This window comes from Hippopotamus amphibius, chromosome 9 (assembly GCF_030028045.1).
Source record: "Hippopotamus amphibius kiboko isolate mHipAmp2 chromosome 9, mHipAmp2.hap2, whole genome shotgun sequence".
Taxonomy (NCBI): Eukaryota; Metazoa; Chordata; class Mammalia; order Artiodactyla; family Hippopotamidae; genus Hippopotamus; species Hippopotamus amphibius.
The window spans coordinates 17,466,346-17,492,244 of NC_080194.1; the positions used below are offsets into that span (position 1 = coordinate 17,466,346).

General features: G+C 33.4%; 1 protein-coding gene across 6 annotated transcripts in view; it reads right to left on the bottom strand.

Annotated features, from left to right (window-relative positions):
- Nucleotides 1-10,498: 10,498 nt before the first annotated feature.
- The window catches only part of METTL15 (methyltransferase 15, mitochondrial 12S rRNA N4-cytidine), a 203,272-nt gene continuing 187,871 nt past the window's right edge, over nucleotides 10,499-25,899 (bottom strand). For 5 of the 6 annotated variants that reach the window (XM_057695087.1, XM_057695086.1, XM_057695088.1 and 2 more), the window contains one exon: nucleotides 10,499-13,605. In XM_057695087.1, coding sequence (XP_057551070.1) covers nucleotides 13,160-13,605 — 446 coding nt within the window. In that variant the 3' untranslated portion in view covers nucleotides 10,499-13,159. The remainder of the gene's footprint in view (nucleotides 13,606-25,899) is intronic. The other variant, XM_057695089.1, reaches the window with a different exon arrangement.

The following is a 25,899-nucleotide window of genomic DNA, read 5'->3' on the forward strand; positions in this document are numbered from 1 at the left end:
GAGAGCAGCAGCTTGAACCCTTAGTCAATTATGCTCCCTGTAGTAGGAGGCAGCATTCTCATGACCAGAACATTTGAGTTTTGGATGGCAAAAAGGATTTAATTGGCAGGAGAGGTAAAGTTTATTGCAAAGAGAGGTGTGAAGGAGCTTAAATTCAAGCATTTAGTACTTCACTCTGTTCTTTTTGAAATATCAATTTTAGTTACTAAGGAATCAGGCATTTTTGAGCTGAGCTGTGAGCACATTTATCAGCCTGCCGTAAATAAACATGGACACCTCATCCTGGAGAACCCACCGACTTGTTTTGGCTTCTTTATGTAGTTAAGTCTTCTGTGTTTTGTCTGGTCAATCTGTGGAGGCTAACTTAAATATCACATAACTGTCTTCCTTTTCTCTGGAATTATTTTGATCCATTATTGTAATACACATTGTTTTACACGGAGCAGAAGCTGGTTTGTAATTGTATATGCCTTTCACTAATAAAATAGGGAAATAAATTTTACTTACATTTAGTAGAAAAACTTTTCTTTTCTTAAACATTAGATTCATGTTGTGGGAAAAGCTGGTAGTGAGGAATAGCAAAAGGGTCTTTGATTTTGAAAAGTTTGGGAACAACTGAAATCAACTGATCCTGTTGAAGTCCTGTTGACTTCAAAAAGACTATGAAAAAAAACAACAACTATGAATCCATAACACAATTTCAGGTTGCTTTAGCCTTCTTAATTGCAAATTTCCTAAACCTTATTAAAGAAAGGAAATTATTTTTCTAGACTCATTTTATCAGGTTTGGAGTCCCCTCATTCTTTATCAAGTGCCTAAAAAGTTCTCCAAATTGCATAAGTAACAACTATAAAATATGACTCATTGCATTTCTTTCAGTGAGTAATGCAATTAACACTGCAATATTGTAGCCACTATTTTAAAAAATTCTTATTAACATTTATTAACTGCTAGCATTGAGGTTTTTTTACCTCTGAGAAAAAGATTCAAGATGCCCATTACAGCTTTTAACAAATTTAACAATGTGCCCTTTCCTCAAAGGATGATGTGTCTGTTCCAAATGATGCCATTTGAAAACACAACAGAGTACTTCATTGGGGAAAAAAAAAAAAAAAAAAAATTGGTGCCTGGAAGAATTCAGGGGAATTTTTTCCATTCAATGGCAAGAAAATTGTTATTCTAAGAATGAAATGCATATAAGAAGTAGGTTAACTGAGGAATCATGCTAAAGATGGCTCTGTAAAACAGCTGCTGCACATAAACTGTAGTTTTGGCATTTAGTCTTCAAGACTATTCAGGAAAATGCTCTATAATACCTGAATAAGATAGCAATATTTATTTGTGTGGTGAAGGGGATGGGGAGGGAAGAATCCCAATCCCCTTTAAAAGAATAATCATTAATTTTAAATAACTTTCATTCTTAGCATCATTCCTGGCTTCATGTATGCTGTGGTTACTTGTTCCTGGTTAGGAATGCATTGATTTACCCAGAATTTACACTCAACTTTTAGTGCTGATCTGCACAGCAACCCTGGTATAGTCAGGCTGAAGCAATTTTTAGAGAGGATGTTAGAATGAGTTTGCTTGATTTTGTGTGTGGATACAAAGATTTGTTTTGGTAATTTTATTTTTAAGATGGTTTTGTAGCTGCACCAAATCTATTGGCCCTTTAGAGAAGAGGATTGAAAAGATGTAGCTTCTTCATTGTCAGGGTCACTACACTGCATGACTTCAGGGGGTATGGCTTACATCCTCCTCCATGTGTGATACAGTGCAGTAGAAGAAACTGTTTATTCATTTACTACCAGATCGTTATTATGGCGGAAAGGGTTTTTTATAAGGTGAAAAGCTGATCACTGCTATAACAAAGCCAGATATGTAGAAAAACTGGCATTTATTTGAGTTTAAAACTGTGCTTCCCAATATGGTAGCTACTAGACACCTACAGCTTTCAAGAACCTATAGTTCTTGAAATGTAGCTAGTCCAAATCGAGATGTGCTGTAAGTGTAAAACACATACGAGATTTCAAGAACTTAGTATAAAAAAAAAAAAAAAGGAATGTAAACTGTCTTACTTTTATATTGATTATATGTTAAAAAATATTGGATAGTTTAGATTATACTATTAAAATTAATTTCACTTATTTCCTTTTACTTTTCTCAATGTGGCTTCTCAAAACTTAAAATTACAATGTAGTTCAAACTGGTGGCTTGCATTACATTTCTATTGGACAGCACTAGTCTGGAGTATCTGAGCTACTTAGATGCTCAGAAGTCATTTCATCCCTTCTATTCTTTGTGTCTAGCTCAAAACTTCTACAGAGGCCCAGGTTAGCCTTGTTGGGACACTGCCTGGGTTGGTTGGTGCCAAGACTGGGATTCTCTAAAACAAAATAGGAAGCTTGAAGTATCAGGAAAGGATGAGCCAGATGAGTTTAATAGGTAGAAATTGTCAATATTTATCCTTCAACCATCACAGGGTCAGATTTGGGAAATGTGTCTTGAATCGAGATGTTTCACTAGTGCAAAAGTTATTGAACTGGAGCCCATCATAGACATAATTTTGATATTATACAAAATTAATGTCTATGTGCCTTTTCATATAGAGAGACTTTAATTTTAATTAGATTCTCAGAAGAGACAATGGCTTCAAAAATATTAAGAATTCTAATTCTAGGATGAAATGGCTCATTCAGATAAGTTATACCACAATTACTGTCAGGTGGCCATCCATGTCTAAGAATATTAGTCTTCTCAATGATGTGCATACACAGGTCATGGTAGTCAAAGTTCATAAAGTTCAGAGAACAAGTATAACTAACAATAAGTGTAAGACAGGAACACTATCAATGACATTATAAGGAAAGGCCACCTGATATTGATTATGTCCCAGAAAGCACAGCTATTGATGATTCAACACAAAATTCCTGTTGCTCTCACACTAAAAGGATCAGTTATACATCCACTGGTATCTATGGGCGACTTGTCCCAGGACCCCTGTGGATACCAAAATCTATGGATGCTCAAATTCCTTATCAAAATGGCGTAGTATCTGCACATCCTCTTGTACACTTTAAATAATCTCTAGATTTCTTATAATACCTAACACAGTGTACATACCATGTAAATAGTTGCCTGGATGAGGCAAATAAAAATTTTGCTTTTTACAACTTTCTGGTTATTTTTTTCCCAAATATTTTCAATCCAAGATTGGTTGAATATACGAATACAGAACCCACAGACATGAAGGGTTGACTGTAAATCCAGTTGTGCCTGGAAGAAAAAACTTCATTTATTCATTCCTTTGTGCTCTTATAGTATTTTAACCTCTATTACAGACTTTAACCTTTTATATTCTAACTTTTCATAGTTACATACATAAAAGAACTTACATAATTGTCTCAGTTTATACCATAATGTGGTTCTTCAAGAACAAGGGGCACACCATTTTTTTACTTTTACCTCTAGCACCTAGCAAATAGACACTCAATAGATGTTGTTGAGTCAATTAATAAATTAATGGTTGTCTGCTTTCTACATATCTCAGAATAAAAGATAATGAAACAAATACAGCTTTAAAGATTAAAATTTAATGGAGAGCTAAATAAAAGGCTAGAGCTATGTAGTTTTAGTCAAATGACCAGATTTTGCATTTGACCCTGCTCAATGTTCACAAATTGAACTAACCTGCTGAATGACTGCACACAGACTGCAGCTGTGATACACTTCTCCCAGGCCTAAACAGTGCTGATTCATTCACCACAGTTCGTTTTCAAGTGAAGGAAACAAACTTTTAAGTTAGAGAAATATAAGCAGTCTTAGATCTGGGAGTCATCAGGAAATGTTTGGTGCTTTAAAGAACTGACTGAAAGTTAAACAGGTTAACGTGACATTTCAAAGGGATTTTGAAATTCAATAGCTTTCTCTAGCAGCTGATGTTTATTCTCTGGTTGTAAGGCAAATGTTGAATTTCTTCAAAGGAACAATGATAGATTCTAGAATAACTAGATAGGTTCGACATTCATAATAATTGTTTTTTTCCCCTTCTCCCTAACCCCTCCCTACCCCATGAAAATCATATATGTATATACGTTATAGGAAATGGGAAAACCATCTGGCTGGCTCTTAAACATGGTTTTCATCACTATCAAAGAGGTTTCTGTGTGAAAACTATAATTTATAGATTCAGAAGAAGTAGGTATGGTGCCATTAAAAAGGGAAAAGCAAAATCATAAATAATATATGTAAATCTAGGGAGAGGACATATTCTTTTTTTCTTACCAGATCAGCACTGTGCAGAAACGTAAGATGTTTACCATCATTTGAGTGAAAGTTCCATGAGTTGCATAGTCCCTTTCAGTTGTACATTTTCTTTCATTTTTATTATTTATTTATTGGAAGTATAGTTGATTTACAATATTATATGAGTTTCAGATGTACAACATAGTGATTCAATATTTTTATAGATTATACTTCATTTACAGTTATTAAAAATAATGGCTAGATTTTCCTGTGCTGTACAATATATCCTTGTTGCTCATCTATTTTATACATAGTAGTTTGTATCTCTTAATCCCATACTCCCATCCTGGCCCTCTCCCATTTCCTCTCCCTACTGATAATCACTAGTCTGTTCTCCATATTTGTGCATCTGTTTTAATATACACATATTTGTTTTATTTTTTAGATTCCACATATAAGTGATAACATAGAGTATTTGTCTTTATCCGATATTTCACTAAGCATAGCATTCTCTAGGTCCAACCACACTGTTGCAAATGGCAGAATTTCATTCTTTTTCATGGTTGAGTAATATTCCATGTGATATATAGATATGTATATACATATCTATATATGTATATCCACCTCACATCTTCTTTATCCATTCTTCTGTTGATGGACACTTAGGTTATGTCCATATCTTGGCTATTGCAAATAACACTGCCATGAACACTGGGGTGTATATCTTTTCAAATTAGTGTTTCCATTTTCTTCATATATATACACAGCAGTGAAATTGCTGGACCATATGGCAGCTTTAATTTTAGTTTTTTGAGAAACCGCCATACTGTTTTTCATAGTGGTTGCACCAATTTACATTTCCACTAACAGTGTACAAGCATTCCCTTTTCTGCACATCCTTGCCAACACTTGTTATTTGTGGTCTTTTTTTATGATAGCCACTCTGACAGGTGTGAGGTGATATCTCATTTTGGTTTTGATCTGCATTTTTCTGATGATTAGTGCTGTTGAGATGAAGCAATTTGAAAATGATAGAAAGAAATGGATTGGAAGAACTAATATTGTTAAAGTGTCCACAGTACCAAAAGCAATCTACAGATTTAATGCAATCTCTATCAAAATACCCATGACACTTTTCATAGAACTAGAATAATCATAACACTTATATGGAATCACAAAAGACCCTGAATTGCCAAAGCAATCTTGAGAAAAAAGAACAAAGCTGGAGAAATCATGCTCCCTGACTTAAGACTATACTACAAAGCTACAGAAATCAAAACAGCATGGTACTGGCACAGAAACAGAAACACACATCAATGGAACAGAGCAAACCTCTTAAACTCATACCTTTGGTGAGTTCTCATAATTTTACATTCTCAAGACTTATGTTTACATTCTGTTCTTTAGCAGTAATTCCCATGCTTGTTTAATCTTAGTTCTGTATTTACATGAATTCCAACCTTATCCTAGTACCTTTAATCAACCCTCTTCCTTAACTGATATTTTGCTTTTGTTTTTTGTATTTTGATTTGCTGAATTTCATCAGTACGTCCTCACCTCAAAAGCTCACGTGAGCCATATTCCCTGAGAATGTCCATTGCCTATGATTTTGGCTTCCAGCAGGTTTTAAGATGCTGTTCCTAGGAACTTTTGGGGGTCCTTGAAACTGTAACTTGATGTCTTTCATCAGTTTTGGGATATTCTCAGCCATTCTCTAACCAAATATGGCTTTTGTTCTATTTTATTTCTCTTTTCTCCTTTTGGGGTTCTATTACACATGAATTAGACCTCTCGTTATAACTTCAATGCCTTTTATACTCTTCTTCTTTTTGTATCCATGCTTTATTCTGGATATTTCCTTCTGAGATAGCTTCCAGTTCACTATTTATCTTTAGCTGTATATAATCTGCTCATAAACCAGTCCACTGAGTTCATAAGCTTGGGTGCGACATTTTTCAGTTCTAGAATTTTTGTTTTATTCTTTATAGTTTTCAGGTTTTGGTTTTTGTTTTTCCTTGAACATATTTATAGCATTTGTCTGAACACCCCCTTGCCCCAGTGTGTTTTATTACCTGGATTTTTTTCTCTTTTAGAAATCATGCTTTGTCTCTTCGTGACTGATTAATTTCTGGTTTAGTGATGCACACTAAATGTGAAATATTATTGAAATGATTTGTGTGTAAGAATTTGTTTGTTCCCAAAGAGTATTTAAAATTGCTTTTATCAGGCAGTTAGGGACTCTACCATCCAGGATCAATTTAATCCAATTCAAAGACTATGATGATTTGAAACTGAGCTTCAGTTCCTTCAAGGTCCAGTTGGCTTTGAGTTCACCTGTACTCCCTGAAAGACTGTCAAAAGTTCTGTTTAATTTCTCAGCTGCCACCTCTGGAATTGGCAACTGGCGGCTACAAATGCTGGACTAACTTCTTTGGATTTCCTTCTTTTCTTGGATATTTTTCACTGCCTCATTAGCACTCTGGGGCTTTCAAAGAGACTTCTTATAAAAAAATTTTTTTTTCTAGGTTTTCTAGTTGTTCTGAGTGGAGTAGTTGGTCCAAATTATTGTTTGCCATTACCAAAGCTGAAATCCTGGTTATTAGTATATACCTTATTTAATTTGATGTCAGTTTTAACATCCAGGAAGACTCCAATCTGTTCTTTCCACTGTCTGCTATCTTGACAAGATACTCATCTCTCATCTACTCCATGGATGATCACAGAGTAATTGCACAATACTGCCTTCACTAAATGCACATCCCTATACCTTGTGAACTCACAGGAGACATGGTCTGGGTTTATGGGACAGAGAAAGAGGATTTAGTGAAGGAATCAGAGCTAGAGAGACAAAGCTACAGGAGTGATTTTGGAGAATGCAATGGAGAACAGATTTTTATGGAAGGATAGACTAATATTATCAAATGCTGAAGAGATCAAGTAAGTGAAGAGGAAGATTAGGATATTGGCCTGGTAATTAAGAGGTCACCATTCATCCTTAAGAGAATAGTTTCTATAGAGAGTATACTGGAATTGGATAAGTAAAATATAGAGGAAGAATTGGAGGTAGTGGAGACTTTCTTTAAGTGGTCAAGATATGAAAGAAAACAGAATGATAGGCGGTATTTTGGTAAGGAAAACAGAGTCAAGGAGAGATCTGTCATTATGATTTGCTTTTAACATGGTTCACTTTTGAACACGATGGTAGACTGAAGAAAACATACCAGTGGAGAACGGATTAAAGACTGAAGATGGCAAGAAAATTGAACTAAGTCCTGGAGAAGACAGAAAGAAAAGGGGCAAGGATAAGTTTTCTGTTGAGAAAACAGTAGTACAAAGTGGAGATAAAGGAAGAGATTTATAAATTCTGAGATGAAGTTAAGGGGGTGGGAATTACACGGATCCAATTCTTAATAATATATATTTCTGTGGTGCTGTAAAAGAGAAGATCATCAGCTCATTCTAAGTGTGAACTGTCTACCTTTCATGTTATTTTCCCCTTAACACCTGCAACATACACACTCTATTGGTCCTTTAGTCTCTCCTCATTGGCTTTAGAGTGCAGAAATAGGAAATTTTAAATACTTCTATAGAAATCTTCCACCTCACATATCATAAAATACTCATTCCCTTTCCTCCCTCAAAATGTATTTTGGAGAATCTTACTACAAGGACCACTTAGGTCGGACACTTACTGATATGGAAGTGTAGGAGGACAAAAAACATTCTCTAACCCAAATGAATGTCAAGTAACTTGAGCAACTGGTTCTTTTCTTCCCAGTTTGTTTTCTTACAAATGGAAACTCCACAAGGGCAATGACTGTGTGCTTTACATGCCTTGTCAAGGTATAGCATACACTGGGGGTGTTAAATAAATAATAAATATGAATACAATTCCCAAATAATAAATTGACTATAAACTCATCAACTGCTGCTAGTGATGCAGAGGCTGTACTTAAAACTACCAGGAATAAAGTACATAACTCCTTAACGATGGTGTCAAGAAATGTGAGTTACATTGTGGTAATTATGATTTTCAGTTAATTCACAAATATTTATTATTTTCTATTTGATTCATAGCAACCTGACGAGAAAGTACCAATACTATCCTCATTTTAAAGTGAAATAAATGAGGATTCAGGATACTAAAAATCATGTCCAATTTGCATATTCAGCTAATACATGCAGACGTGGAATTCAAACTCATTTTTTTGACTCCAAAGCCAATAGTTTTATTTACAAGGCTATACAGCCTTCTCCTCAATTTAGCACTTATAAGAGTTGGATGACAATGCTTTTCCTTGTGAAAGAATGAGGAATCATACCATTTGATTGTTTAACAATACAAATCCTCACCTTGTGCAAGGCAGACAAGTATTACTGGCCAAGCATAAAGATGGAGTTTAATGAACAGAAACTATTACTCAAGAATCAGAAATGGAGCATGTCCTCTTGTTTGATTTCAGCTTTGTATTCTAGCAGTCTGGGCAGTGATATATTTAATAGGGCATATGCTAATGGTAGAAAATTTGTACTTTAATACCCTGTATTTAAGGTAAAGTATTGCCTAAGGAGATGTGACATTATCAAAAAGGCAAACTTCTACTTTGCACATCAGAGCATTACATTTTATTTCTTCACTTTGATGTCAAACAATTGTGGTAAATTATGTGAGAAGAGAGTGAGGTGGCCAAAATCTCTATGAAGAATTTTAACGTTCATCTAAATGATATTTATTATGAACTATCATCACTGCATCTTGCATTAATTAATTCTACTGAAGTTTTAATCTTTTTGAAAATTTAGGCTGTAACAAGGCAAAAAAATAATTTATATTTAAACTATCTCTTAGTATTCCTGCAGATCATGCTGTGTGTTACTAAACATTAGTTCGGAATAGTAGCTATAAACAGATGAAAATTGAGAAAATAATATAAAAATAGTTATGCGTGTTATACAATCTAGCTTCTTTAGAATATGATGCTGATTTTTACAAACCATACTTCATTCAACATTGAACATATGGCAGTATGGTTCTGAGAACAATATGTCTCTGATCAGGATTTCTGCCATTAAATTCATATTTCTCAAGAACCTCACAAAATTCCCTTCACACTTTAATGCTTATCTCTTTCTATTATAGAATGTTGCTTACATACGCACACACACACAAATTTATTAGAATACTGCAGCAATCACAAAAAATGCAATAGAATAGATACATTAAAATAAAAATTACAGAATTTTAACCAGAAGGAATTTTTAGTTAATTCTTATCCATTACTAAGAATCTAACATGTAGGGCTTAGTTCGTGAGAGTACATGCTAATATTGTATAATATTTCTTTTTCCAGAGTAAATATGAAATATAAATAAATGTCATCTCCACTGGCATAAGAAATTCACATGTAAACAGAGAAAGGGAAAGGGAAGGAGTATAAAAAGAAGGAAAGAATTGAAAGAAGTATTTTTGATTTCTTCCTAAGAGTTCAGGCTTTAATATATACTTACTGAATGAATATATACAATTATTTATCTTTTGTAATGAAACGAAAGTGCTGATATAAATTTTGTATCTGTTGCACATTTTGAATTTTCCATTAAGAACTGTTTCATATTTTTTGAATAAGATTTCAAATGATGTTCAAACTATTTTAAAAAAATTCTACAGTATAAATTCATTATTCTCTGCTTCTAATTTAAAAACAGAAATTAGAAAAAAGAATTTTATAAATCTCTGAAGATATGTAATACTATGCAAAGACAAAAAAATATGATTTTCAAATATTTTTCAAATATTTCAAATATTTTCAAGTGAATTTTAAGAGATTTTAGTTAACCTCAAAAACCTAGTTAGGCATACTGTATTCTCTTACAAACTGTTAGTTGCAACATAATAAATAGTTTGATATAAATGAATGTAAGCACAAACCATATATCACATATTACAAGAAACAGAAAAAAATATACATATATGGTTAGTCTCCCCTTAAAAATTACCCTAGAAATTTCAAAAAGATCACATAATAACTAACATATAATTGTCAAAACAAAATGAATATGCAAAATAGGGATATCAACTAAAAATTGTGTGCAGTTATTAAATTTCATTTCTTAGTAAGCAATGAACTAAAACCTGTTAAGGGCCCATGTCCTACACAATGGGATTGATGTTATGTTAAAATGATTGGTAGAAGGCAGTCAATACAAAGACTCAGAAATGTGAAACAACTGTTTGTTTTATATAATTTATATTTTATTGAAAAAGTAAAGTACATTCATTTCAATAATCTGTTTTTATTTTCTATATGTATTGCATGAATTTCCCAAAACCATTCTCCAGAGTTAACCATCTGAAACTCATTCATGTATTTTATTATGCATCCTACAACTAAGACTAAGAGACAGGTAAGAATGATTGTGGCAAACAGCCTAATTATAGAAAATAGCTAATATATTTTTACACTACAACATTTTGAAACCACTTTTGTGTTTATTGAAGCAGGATTTTTTTCATGCATATTATTCAAGATTTTTTTTTTTTTGTGAGATTATTAGTTTCTTAGGGCTGCCATAATAAATCACCACAGATTGGCTGGCATAAAATAGAAGAAATTTATTCTCTCACTGTTCTGGAGGTTGGATGTCTGAAACCAAGGTGTCAGCAGAGTTATTAGTTTCTACTAAAGCCTCTGAGGGTGAATCTACTCCACGCTTCTCTCCTAGCTTCTTATGGTTGCCGGCAATTCTTGGTGTCCCTTCGCTTGTAAGTGTATCACTTCAATCTTTGCCTCTACCTGCATGTGGCATTCTTCCCTATCTCTGCCTCTCTTCTCTTCTTATAAGGACACAGACATATTGGATTAAGGGCCTGCCCTGTTCCACTATGACCTCATCTTAACCACTTACATTTGCAATAGCTGTATTTCCAAATAAGGTCACATTATGAGGTTTTAGAAAGGAAATGAATTTTGGAAGGATGCCATCCAACCCAGTGCAGTCAGTTTCCATTTAACATTAATGAAAAGATTCCCATTTTATAGAGCATCCAAAAATGACTGATGAAATAGGTGAATCATTGTTGAATATCAGATGTGATCTTTTATATTCTAATCAGATACTCAGACGTGCACTTACCTTTGGGAATCATTCTCATTCACAAATATGACTTAAATAAAAAGAGGAACTTACAAAATTCTTCAGGAAGGATTTAGGGGATTAAGCTAGGTATATTCATTTGTTTCTAATTTGAGCACATTGTTCCCTAGAATATTTTCTAATTCTGATTTCACTGCAGAATTGTTCAGATTTGAATAAAGTCTGTAAATTAAAAGTGGTAAATAAACTTGGGAACTAAAGTTAACTATTACAGAGGTGGATAAAGTAAGTCTGTGGTAAATTCAAGTGTTTAATTCTTATCTTTTGTCCATATAGTTATGTTGACATTTTATTCACTGGATTCATCAACTTAGAGTTTGTAATCATAATTGAGAAGATGAATTTTTCCTATATTTGAATAAACAGTTTACTGAGCAAAATAATAGTGTAAATATGACTTCAAGGGGAACTACTTAAGAAAACAATCATTTACATGCACCTTTAATCAATATGCCTATGCACCCTTTGAATTATCTTTTATTCATTTTTCAAATCATAAATCAAGCACCATGTTGTCAGACCTGATTTCTTTCAGTAGATGAAATACCTACTAGATGTACTTATGGTACCTTGTACTACTTCTTTATAGCCCTTACCACTTTGTTAATTTTATATTAATTTTTGTGATTATTTAACTACCATCACTTTTCTCTGCTAGAATATAAACTCCACAGGACTGATATTATGGGCTACATGTATTTTACTCGCCTTTGTTTCTTTGCTTAGTTCAGTACTTGCTGCATAACTGAATAAATTAGAAGTGTGTATTTATGTATAAAAAGTTATGTGAATTATCGATTTCATCAATTTGTTAAAGAATTCTCTATCATGTGAACTTCTGAATAAACATTTTACAATACATTTACTATTTGTAAATAAAAACATTAGGGGTACATTGATTTTAGTATCTGGAATAGATGATACACTTTTCCATTTCAAATAGAATTTGTTTGAGTATTTTGAATAGCTCAATTTAAAAATGCAGGATTCAAATGATGAGAGATTTTATTATTTATCAAAAGCATTCTGGGCTATTATTAAAATAAACACAATTGACTTTAAATATACGTTTTATGAAACATTCTCTGTGAGGGCTATTAGAGTAATTCTACACTTTTAGTTTCTAATATATGAAAATGTGGCACATATCATACTGAAAAGTCCCTTTAAAACAATGAACACTATAATTTCAGTAATGAAATGTATCAGTATAATGCATTTTTAAAATAATACTTGAATATTTTAAATTTGCATAATACCTATATTTGAGAAAGCTATAGTAGTAATTAATTATTCCCAAGTAGGAAAATTAAAATTCATTCCATGATCATTATTAATTATTTGAATCATAGTCTGTTGCAAATCTAAATATCTAAATTCAGAATTTGGGCATGCAGATACAATTATAATCCCTCTTTTGACAGCTTGAGTTTACATAGTTAAATAAACACACATATTCTTCTCTTCTTCTTCTTCTTCTTTTTAAAAAAATTTCCTGGTTAGAGAAAGGACTGCATTTCAAAAGTCAAATATAATGCCAAGATAAACATATTTTTCCAGTTTTGAGATACTGCTGCTCCTTGAATTGAGTTATCTGTGTCACACTAATATTTCCTATTTTCTTTTTGAGAAAAAAATGCTAAATACCCATATTTCCACACATATCTCTATGTATCCCACACTTTCTTGTATTAGGTTGTTTAGGAATATTACATGAGAAACCGTGAGGTAAAACTTGAAGAATCAGATGATGATAACTTTCTCATAATTTAATAGCTGCTCTAAGCTTGGCTGAGCGTCCTCTGGGATTATCCTGTACATCTCGATCTTCTGGAGTAAGTACCTTCTTGTGCATCAATTTCCACAGTAAAGGGGCCCTTCCTATAGAGACTCCTTCCTTGCTTTCATGATCTGAACCCAAATGTGATTTTTGTATCACCTTCTGTCTAGCACTTAGGTTAAACCTTTCAGTCATGCTTATCCCAAGCAGGAATCGTTTGATGATGCGATCCTCCAGTGAATGAAAGGAGAGGGCAACAAGGCGACCACCAGGTCTCAGAAACTTCTGAGCTGTCTTCAGTCCTGTGTAAAGTTCATTGAGTTCATTGTTCACAAATATGCGAAAAGCCTGGAAAGTCTTGGTAGCAATATGTGTAGATCGTTGTAGCAAATCTTTTCGCGCATAAATAGCAGAGGGGGGAAATGCACCTACAAACATATTTTGTAAAAACAGAAAAAGAAGACAAACATGTAACAATATTTTACAATGTAAATTTACTGGGTTGTGCTGTGAGTATATTTAAGGAACTAAGTTTCCTTAGAAAATTGTGTCATTTCATCCATATCTCTCTGTTTTACTTCCAAGCATTCCATCAAAGTTTAAAGCTATTGTGTCAGAAACATCTTTCAGAACTCTTAAGGGTAAATGGAGTCAAACAAGAGCAAAGATAGAGAAGAGGGTGAACAAATATTTGAAGAAATAATGATAAAAAACTTCCTAACTTTGATGAAAAATATTAACTGTTAGCTACAAAAGTTCAGTGAACCTCAAATAGAATAAACAAAGAAAATTGCACTTAGATGCATCATGATCAAACTACTACAAGCTGAAGGTAGTAAGAAAATCTTGAATACAACAAAGAAAAACAATACATTACATAGGAGAACAAAAATATGATTAATAGCTAATCTCTCCTTAGGATAATGGAGTCTATAAGATACTGGAATAACATTCAAATTCTTGAGAAAAAAAACTGTCTTCCAAGAAAGCTATTTTAAAACCATTCTTCAAAATTAAAGGTTCAAAGACATTTTCAAAAAAATTTAAAAACTGAGAAAATTCATTGCTAACAGCTCTAAAAACAAGAAATGCAAAAGGAATTATTCCAGGCTGAAATAAAATAATATCAGGTGATAACTTGGATAGAGAGAAGGTAATGAAAATATGAGTGATATGAAGATAAGAAATAACTCTTAATTTCTTAAAAGACAGGATTGTCTGTAATTCTTAATTTCTTTAAAAGGCAGGGATCTAAGTAAAATTGTAACAATATTTTTGGGTTTATAATATATAGATATGTGTTGTATATGACAGCAACAGCACAAAGGATGGAGAGTGTATAAAGGAAACACGTATTACAAGTGTCCTATATTTTACTGGAAGTTAAAGTTGCATATTGTGGTCCCTAGAGCAATAAAAAAAAAAAATAATCCAAAGAAATAAAGCTAATAAGTGAATAGAGAATAAAAATAATCCACAAAAATATTGTTAACACGAAAGAAGGCAGAAGAACAGGAAAATAAAAATGAGACAAAGAGAAGACAAATAGCAAAATGGCAGACAATAAATCCAAATATAAAAATAATCACATTAAATATAAGTGTACTAAACACTCCAATAAAAAAATGTAGAGACTGACTGAAAACTAGCAAGACCTAATTATACAGTCTACAGAAATGCATATTAAACATAAAAGCACAAATAAAAGTAAGCAAGAGGCTGTGAAAAAGTATATCATGTACAGATTAAGCATAAAACCCCCAGAGACTATATTACTATTAGAAAAAATAAACTTTTAAAGAGAAGAACTGCTAGATCCCAAAATAAACATTTCCTATTGAGAAAATGATCAAGACAGCAGGAAGATACAATTACAAATGCATATGCACCAAATAACATAGCTCCAAAAATTTATACATCTCAGAAAAATGACCCACATTTATATAGGCAATTGTGTTTTGACCAAAATATCAAGTAAATTCAATGGAGAAAGAACAGATTTTCAATGAAAGTGCTTATATGTACAAAATAAAATGAACTTCAACTCTTACTCCACACCATACACAAAAATTAATTCAAAATGGATCATGGACCTAAGAGTAAACATTAAAACCATAAAATATATATCTTACAAAACTCTCTTATTTAGCACATATAAGGGAATCGCACATCTTAATAACAGTTCACATTTTAGTAATATGTATCTCCAGTAGTAAAGTGCATTAAGACACATCTGATTAATCTTCTTAAGAAACTGGATCAAAGAAGGGGAGAAATAATATTTTACATGTACCACAGAACTGAGAACCTGGCCATCTGACATTAACCAAATCAGTGTTATGGGTTCACTCCCCCCTTTACAAAATCTACTTTGATGAAAGGCCAGAAAACATTAGACACTAGGGAATTTATCTTCCAACAACCAGGTCTCTCAGAAACAAAATGCCAAGGGCAAAGCTGAAGAGGGAGGTCAACTTCTTTCCCTTTTATATTCAATTTCTCCATTTTCCAGAGAAAGAGTTTTGGTCACTGGGAAATGTGTTTCAAAACATTCTAAGGATCTGAACAAACACGAAACTATTCATGATTTAGAGCTTAGATTTAGAGAATGCTTCAGGAAGGCTGCATTCCTGAAGACCTTAGGTGATTCAAACCTTGCCTAATTCAACGCTAATTCTTTCAACGGAGAAATGTAACATAAGATATGTTTTAATGTACATGGATTTTAATGTAAAATAGGAGGTAAACAAACATTCATGGAGCACACGGATCATCAAATACTGTAGGATATTTTTGCTTTAAGGCTTAAAAAATTTTTTCCCTAGCATTTGTAATATTTTGCAGAAATTAAAACCATGGTTCAACATGGTAACTGCTTAGCTTTCTCTGCATTTTATCACATTTCAAAAATATGTATTTGAGGATGTGGTTTTTAACATAGCACCCTGAATTAGTCATGCCTGGATATGCGCTGACTAAATTGATGAAATGATAGAAAAGCAGAGAGTTTAATTAATACTTCCTTGATATTATCATTAAGTATATTTTTGAAAGCTAATAAAAATAGGAAATGTTAAAATAACAAAGTAATATCTGAAATCCCCACAGAAGTTCTAATATAAACAACAGCATTGGTTCATTTGACATGACAAATTATGGTAGGCACTTATGTTTACCAGCTAAAATGGCACCTTCCTGGGGCATAATTATAGTTTATAATTCATTCAGCCAGCTAGCTATGAAACTATGAGATTCCTAATTCTTTTAATTGAATGAATCTGTTTTTATTTCAGAGTATTCACATATAGTGAGACTTTATTAATATTTTATATTCTGCAACCCCAAGTTTATATAATTCATGTTCACATTAAGTACATCCACACCACATATGAATCTGGAGCTCACAAATTAACACCAGTGACCAGATAAGCTTGTCTTTATAAGGTCTAATTAGGCCTTGTCAATATCATATCATGGAGAAAGAAAATAAGAGCTTTCATTTATATTTAGGAATGGATGATCCTGAATATAAAAGGACAACTACGTTCCATGAAGCTTTCCTTCTGGGGCTTTCTTACTTTTGTTTAGGGAATTCTAATCTAGATGATGTTCATTGGGTTTCCTGGGAAGGATTTCTAGGTGTGGTCCTGTCAGCCTCCTCAGGTCCCATTTTTAGGGAGATGAAAAGGGACTGCAATGGGCAGTGTGTTTCATGGCGTTTTTGGTGCTGCTCTGGGAATCAAAGGCATATATCCTCCCTTCCTTTATACTGGCATTTTTGTGACTGTAATTTATGGAAAGAGACATTGACAATACAGATTGTGTAAAATAAAATAAAAAAAGTATGTAAAATAGCATATGGTAATGAAAATTAAAGTAGTAAAAACAAAACATCAACTGGCATTGTTACAAACAGACAAGAATATAAGAAAAGACTATCAAGAATCAAGCAAGGTTCTTTGAATTGGAAAGTTTAAAGACAATCAGTAAATGTCCTGTGCCTCTGAGGTAGCAAAAATGCGTTTCCTTGTGAAAGTCACTGGTCAGAGAGCAACTCTGCTAGAGAGTTCCCTTAAGTATGCACAGACTAGGTAGGAACATTTGCTTACAAGTCATCAGGAAAAAAGATTCAAAAGCTATACCAGAACCAATGCCTACCTAAGAGCTGGACTCTGATTTAGGCCATAGGAAGAAAAATATTAGTGATACCTGCTCCCTGACTCTGAGGAGCTGACTGTTTTGCAATCCTTTTTCACTGCTTTCTCATCTCCCATATCCTGTTATCAGAAATAGAAACTGGTCTCTCTGTTTTTCCATTTCCTGAGTTTAATCACAAAGTCTTGTATGGCTAATTCATTTGATTAAGGCATAGAGCAGGTAGGACAGAAAATGTGGACTCAATCACAATTTGGGTTATTTGGTTTGGTACTGAGAGAAAAATCTCCTTTTTCTGTTTTATAGTCCATCAATGGATTTACTTAACACCAGGCCAATGTATATTAGTTCTAAGTGGGAAGAGGCGTGTTTACCTTTCATGTAGCACTTATCATACTACTGTAATTACTAGTTTATTTGTCTGACTTACTCACTGGACTCTGATCTCCTTGTGAACAGGAACTATTTCATGTTAACTCTTATATCCATCTTGCTTAATAGAGAAGCTTATGATTCTTAACCCTGACTGCACATCAGAGTCACCTGTAGAGCTTTTGAGAAAATAAAGATACTTGGCTGAAGTCCAGACCTATTGAATCGGTTTCAGAGGTTTATTACACAGGAATCAGTAGTTTTAAAAAGCTTCACAGAGGAGTTTGACTTGCAGCCAAGATTAAAAACTACTGTAGTAAACACTTGGTAAATGTTTGTTAAAAAGATAATGAATAGATTATGAACAAAAAATATGGATAAATGAACAAAAATCCAGGACCATAACTGCAAACAGTTCATTCGCATCATTGGATGGATATATAAAGAGTATATTCAGTCACATCAGTAAGTGACTAAATGAAGAACATAATATTTTTAGTCAGAGAAAACATTATGAATAGAATTTTTAAATAATGTCATGAAAACAAACCTCATCCTATATCCTACTTTTTGGCCAAATGTGATTGTGGGTACCAAATTATGATTTTAATGTGGTAACTGAACTCTTAAATTTGCTAACAATTTCATTGTCTCAATACAACTGTATGCATGTATTTAATGATATCTGATACTGACTGGGAATGTCCTTAATGAATCAATCATTTGCACATGCAATGGAGCACCTGCAAATAATCTGAACCTTAGGCCATGCAAGCTTGAAAGCCTTTATTATCTGAAATGAGCAAATGTGCAAAGTGAACTTTATTTTTGCATATTTTCTTTTACAGAATAAAATAAGACATGAGAATGTATTGGTAAGATTTGGAAATTTACAGTAAAAAATTCATCAAGGTGTTCAGTGGTTTAAGTTCAAATTTTCCCCCAAATATTAATGCATAATATTGTTGAGATTTTTAGGTTAACTTTATTTCACTTAACACCTTTGAAATCCTAAACCACACGTTTTCTCAGTTCTTCAAAGCAGCAGAACTGTTTTCCTTCTAATACTTTAAAATAGAAAAGTTATGTCAGTAAACATAAGAAAAATAATAATTTCCTACAAAAGGAAATTAAAAGCTAATATACATTCAATACCGAGTTAAGATGTTTTCAAGTTAAGTACGCTTTAAAAAGTGTATATTTAAGAGTAAATGAACATTAAATCCACTATGGGATAACAAGTTCTAATTTCAGTATAACTTTGAGACATAATTTGGCACTTACCTCTCTCACAGTGATGTTGGGAAAATTCATAACATAAGAGATTGACCCTAGCTATTCAAGAAAATTGTTGAAGTGTTCTGCCTCATTAGAGGCACTCCATTCTCACATTCCAGATCAGGCTTATTTTCAGTGGTATTTTAAAATTCCTGACAGTTTCATATCCTTACTCTTTTCTTCCTCTCATATCAGAGAATTCTGGCAACTCTTTATTTGGAATGCATCCAGAATCCTACCACTTCACACCAATTCTACTGTTCTCACCCTACTCCAGGCCATCATCATCTTTTCCACACAGTCATCAGACAGATCTTTTGCATACAAAAATTAGATGTCATTCCACAGTTCAACACCTCTAGTATCCCCCTATCACATGAAATAGGAACTGAAGTTCTTACCTTGGCCAAATGTCCCTATGTCACATATGACTTCTGCTTCTCACTACCCCCATTTCTCCAAACTCATCTCCTGATCTTGAGCTCCGTACTCTTAACTAATTCATGGCATGTTCCAGCTTGGGTCCTTTGACCTATACCAAGAATATCTATCTGCCTACATATACCTGGATGGGTTACTCCTTATTTCACTCAGGTCTCTTCTCAAACACTGCAGACTTAGAAACGAAGAAAAACAGCACCCTGTCACTGGAGTCCCCTTACATAATTTTATTATTTCTCTTCATCATACTTTATCAGGGATACATATTTATTTGTTTACCATCTGTCTTCCTCCACTAGAATATACACTCAGTGAAAACAGAGATTTTGTTCACTGCTTATAAATCTTTTACACAAAGAAGAGTTAGTAGATTGAAAGGATGATTGTATTTGTAAAGTTATAAACGTAGTCATTGTTAAAAAAACAAAAACATGTATTATCTGTTGTATATGAAGTAAAACATTAATGTCACTATTCCTTAAATTCCATCCTAAGAGGCAATCAAGAGCTATACTTTCTAACTTTTCTCTTAAAGGATATATATAATACTTTGTAAATAAATGTATGTATATGCATACATATATATTTGTAAAAAGGGAATGATCTGTACAACATCAGCAACTTCCTGTTTACTTACCTTACTTTTAAAAATAATTTCAGTTGTATAGACACATTATAGTCCATTTTGTTTGTTCATTTAACAAATGTTTGTACTGTCAAGAACAGTACCAGCTAACTGGGAAAGTTAATTAAGATAGAGGCAGTCTCTACTCTGGTGGAGCTCATATTGCCACCACAGCAGGAATATTTGGGATGTTTTCTATTTTTACTAGCACAAAAAAATGCTGCAGTAAACATGTGAACTGCACATTTTAAAATTCTACATGGCAGAAAAACTCTACAAAGTAAAAAGACAGTCACAACCTGGGAAAAATACTTCAACTGTATGTGAACTTGTGATAGTATGCCTGTAGAATTAGTGTTAGGTCAAAGGCTGTTTATGCCCATTTAAATTTGAATCAGTGCTTCTAAACTTATTGTCTAAATGGATTGTACCAATTTACTTCCACCAATAATATTTGAGAGAGTCCATTTCCCCAAGTCCTCAACTAGTACTAGAAACTATCACTTTTTGTAACCTTGACTAGTCTAATAGTAGGCAAATGATAGCTTATAGTTGTCTTAATTTGCATTTCTTTGGCAATTAGTGGAAGTGGGCATCTTCTCAAATGTAATGACCATCTGATTTTAGCTATGAATTGCTTGAACAAACCCTTAATGTGATGTTGCTTTTGTCTTTACTGATTTAGAAGAACTATTTATAAAATAAAGATATAAACACTTTGCCTATTATTTTTCCTGGATTGTGACTGTCTTTTCATTTTGTAGATTTTTTTCTGCTATACAGAAATTTAAAATTTCTATATGGACTTCTTTCATGTCTTTCAGATTTTGTCAAGTTTAGGAAGGCTTTTCTCACTCCAAGATTATAGATATAACCAACTCTATGTTTTTCTGGTATTTCTGGTTTTATTTCTTATGTTTAAATATCTGATCCACAAAGTTTAATTTTCAGTATAGTATGAAGTAGGAATCTAACTTTATTTTTTAAAAACTACATAGCTAATTGTCCTGATTATGAAATAGTATATTATTTCCCTACTCATTTGAAGTACTATTTTGATCATATACTACATTTTTAGGTACAAATAGATCTGCTTCTGGATTCTCAATTGTGTTGCACTGATGTATTTCTCTATTTTTCTGTTAATAGCAGATTATTACTGCTTTTTAAAGTTTTCTAGTACCTTTTGCTATCAGGTGGAGTAAGACCCTCATCCCCATGCCATTATCTTTCTTTTCAAAAATTTTTTGGGCATTTTCATTCATTTATTACTAAAAATTAAATTTAGAAATAAAGTATATAATGATAAATATTTTGATTGGAATTACAGTAAATTTCTAAACTGATTTGGATAAAATTTGCATTATCATATCAAACAATCCATCTAAGGAACATATATTTCCATTAATATTTTACATGTCCTTCATTAAAATTGAATACTTGTCTTCACCTAAATCATGGTCAGGCTATTTGTAAGTACTGTGCTTATACGTACACATTTTAATCATCCCTATGGAAAAGCATAAGAAATGATAACATTATATTAAGATGATATGATGTAATAGAAATAGGGTTAAACTTTAGAAAGGAGAAACTAGGCTCAGTGATCAGATCTTTTACATTTTCATGGCTGTTTAATGTGGGGCAATAACACAACTTCTGAGTTTGTTTCCCCACTAGAAGATGAAATAACACTTCTCACAGGATTATTGTGAAAATCAAATAAAGAAAATATTCAGGAGCACGTAGTGCACACTTGGCCTAAAGTAGTCACTTTATGAATGTCATTCAAACATTTATTTATTTATTATTCTCAGTTGTAAAATGGAGTAAGTGATGAAGGGATTTGATATATTAATTTGAGGTTCTACCAAACTAATTTTACTTTCATTCTGAACTAATAGCAGAGTAGGTAGGATAGAGGGCTGTTGAAAACCCCTGAAGCATCTGAGTAATGCTTATTGGATTTAGGCAGCAGACTAAAACACCTCAGCATCCAGAATGAAGTTAAAATTTTTCTTATGTACAAATCAATGGCGCACTTCTAAGTTTACTAAGCCATATTCAGGCCTTAAAAGTAAGAAGACTTGGCATGGCAAAGGAATGAGAAATCATTAAAAAATTTTTTTTCCAGTGTGACCTTGACTTTTTTTAATAATCGATGCCAAGAATTATAAAACCCTAATTTCATTAACCTAAACCTTCCAGATTGCACTCACCTGTCCAGGAGATTATTTTCCATAATTACACTTCTAGACTCCTCTTGCCACCGAACTATACAACTTGTATTATGGCATTCTAAGCACATAACTTTTTTTTCTCTGTTCTTTTTCTATTCCTTTGCTCTAGTTCTCATGGAATATTTTTTTCTGCATGGGTTACCTGCTTTCTTAAGCATAGTTCCACAAAGATAAAATATATCTGGAGTCATTTTAAACCAGGCCCATTGTTTTCACAGCTCCAAAAAACCCTATTTACATCCTGAATGATGTACATTAGTAATTACAGCATTCATTCATTTAGTCAATATTAATTATGTACACTGTAGTAAACACTGGGGATTAAAATGTTTATGAAGACACAGTCCTTGCCCTCAAGAAAATCAAACCCAAAGAAGAGAATGATAAATAAATAAATATTGGGAAGAGGGCTATAAAGGATTGTACATACTAGTAAGGGAAGGAGGAGGAGGAGGAAGGGCGGAGGAGAAAGAGAAGAAGGAAAAGGAGGAGGAGGAGGGGGAAGGTGAGGACGAGAGGAAAGGGAGGGAGGGGAAGGAGGAGGGAGAGGGGAACCGTGACCCTCATGTGGACAGCATTTTCCAAACTACTGTTCTGCGAAACGGTGATCTTGTAAACTATAGCACTTGCACCTCCAACCAAACACCAACGTGTCTGTTGTCTATAAGTCTGAGAAACACAGCATATTATATTCCTCTTTGGAAGACCCACACTGCCCATTAGCATGGTAAAGCTCTGAAGGTAAACATTCAACTTTGTTTACCTAACATGTCCAAACTTTTTGAAACAGAACTTTTAATTTTTAATAACAACTGTCTATTCCATAGAACTCGTTTGCTGGGTAACACACTTGGGAAAATATTGAAAATACGTTTTGTGTTAACCACTTTCCAAGTACTTTAATTACATCATTCAATCCCTATAATAATCCTGATAGATAAGAAGTAAATATCCTTATTTCCATTTAAAGGTGAAAAACAAAGGGGTTAAATGTATCTTTCCAAGTTCACAGGAGACAAATGGGAACTCAGGTCTTTTTAACATTAAGTCCACCCTTACACCCCTTTTTGTGTAATACAGAGTGAACCTAACTTCCCCAGAAGAAAGGCATAACATTTCTGGTTAGTTCATCTGAGAAACGCATTCTGGGAAGCATTAGTTCATCTAAGAAGAAAAACAAACATTGAAAAACCCTTATTTTATTATATAGGTTTGTAATTTTAAAAATTTCCTTAGGATGTTCATGAGTTTTTAAGTGCGCCCAAAACAAGGCAACAATTTTAAGACTGTATGTTCACTAAACCATCTCATCTCTTTTTTCCTGATTAGAATTTAAGGAAGTTAAGATGAAATCACATGGTTTAGAGTGATTTCCAGAAGCTCTAATTCCATGTCAGGTGTTTTATATAACAATCTCATTTTCTGGGAGAAAATGAGTGTGGAATCTTTACTCTAAGCCTGAATAGCCTTTTACTGAGCGATGTTGTAATGGAACCCAAATCACTTTGCATCAAGTTGCAAGAGTTTGGCTTTCTCTCCATATTTCCCTTGGGGAGATGTGCATTGTCAAGCCTAAAGACTGTGCATCTGGCGAAGGCAGCAACTGCCCTGGTCTCTTACCCTGGGGACGGTAATGAATACCTTTGGCTTTTGTCCTTTTCGTTCCATTGAAAATACCATATTGTTAGCTCAGGTTATCAGACTGTGCATTTGTCTCTTTTTCATCAGCTTTCTTGATAGTGGGTTTAAAAAAGAAACATTTGCTACTGTTGCCATTATCAAAAGACTTTTGGGGAGGTACTGATTACATGTTCTTGATTAGGAATCTAGACTCATCCAATGCAAGTACATACTGGGCTTTTCCTGACTCACTTGCTAGGTAGGGAGCCCTTTACAGTTGTTTTTATGATCTAAAAATGAATGTTTAATATTCTCCAGCTAAGCAAAATGAGGGGACAAGCTTGTGTACAATTTGGCATAAAGGGCTCAGATGGCTAAAATCTTGGGAAATTAAACCCAGATCCTTTAATTTTTTTTCTTTACAGCCTCTTGAAAAATGGTGAGAGAAGACTGAAAGATTTTCCCATACATTTGTTATTATGCATTTCTTGTAAATACACAATTTTAGCAATGACAGGGCAGTGCTCTCTGCTCTCCTTCTCAGTCTAGAATGACCTTTTCCCTGTTTTTACATTTTATATCTACTCATCCTTAATACTCACAATCTCCTCCAGGAAGCTTTTGCAATGACCTTTTCATACATATTTTTATCAAACTATTTACTAGATACTATGTATCTACTAACCCCTACTAGGCTATAAAAAGTCCAGAAACCTTTTCTTATTTTCCTTACATCCCAAGTGCCAGGTCTAGGGCCTGGTGCACAGTAGGTGGCAAAGGGGAAAATCCATTAAATAAGAGATATTCTTCCAGTCCCAGACTAAGATCAAGATGTACCATAAATGGTATTCTTAATGTGGAAATTCATAAAATCCCTGAAATCTCTGTAAGATTTTGCAAATACATGCAGATTTATGTGGAGATACTCCAGGGCTTCTATCAGAAGCTCAAATATACCAGGGACTCCAAAGTAGGCAAATTCCTGCTGAAAACATATTGAGTTTACTGAGTTTTCAGCTTACAACTTACCATCTCTAATAATACCACCAAACAAGCCTCTTCATTTACCTAGTTTCGGTTTGTTATATTTTTCTTTAACTCCAGGAATATCACCACTTAGCACCATCAGAAGCGTTGGTTAAAAACCCCCTTTACACATGACAGCAGAAGTTGGAAACTATAGCAGTGAATATTCAGTCTTCCTCTGACTCACAAGGAATTTCATATTAAAAGAGAAATCTTGCTTAGTAACAGGCTGCACTACATATAATAATAGAACACAATTTATATGTGGAAATAGTAAGATAGATTTCATTCATAAAAAACACCATGCTTCTGGCTAGATAAATGACTTGAGGTCCCAGAGAGAAATTATCACTTTTAGTTTTGGGATACCCTTATGCTACTTACACTTTTTAAAATTTAATACATTCACATGTTCAAATGTATTGAGATTTTTAAGCTTGTGAGTGAAATTAGCAACGTGCTGTGGCTGTCAACGTGATGTATTGCAATTCCCCCTGAGTGGTAGGGTTTAAAAATTAATTCAGCTCTTGCACCTGTTTGCTGGCATTCGTCTGTTGAATTTCCATCACATTTAATAAGTCTCTGTGACGCAACTCATGTCCTTTTGCCTGGGCTCCTTTAATATAGTGTTAAATTCTCACCCATCTGAAACTCAAGTAATATTACAAATTTCAAATTGTTAATTAAAATCTGTGAACTTCAATGGTTCTGGATAAAATTGGCTTTACTCAGTGAGGTTCTTTTGAAACTTCTTCAGAGCCTCATCTAATCCCCAGCTCCTACCAGGTTAAGTCTGATGACAACATGATCTCACTATGGGTGGCTGAGGCTTACAAATCCTCATACAATAGGGAGAAATCGAGTCATAGGCTTGAACAAAAAAGGTAACAAGGAAGATTACCCACTGAGATGAAATAAAAAAGATGGCTCAGAATTAAATTAAAAGAATATCAAATTAAAGGGTC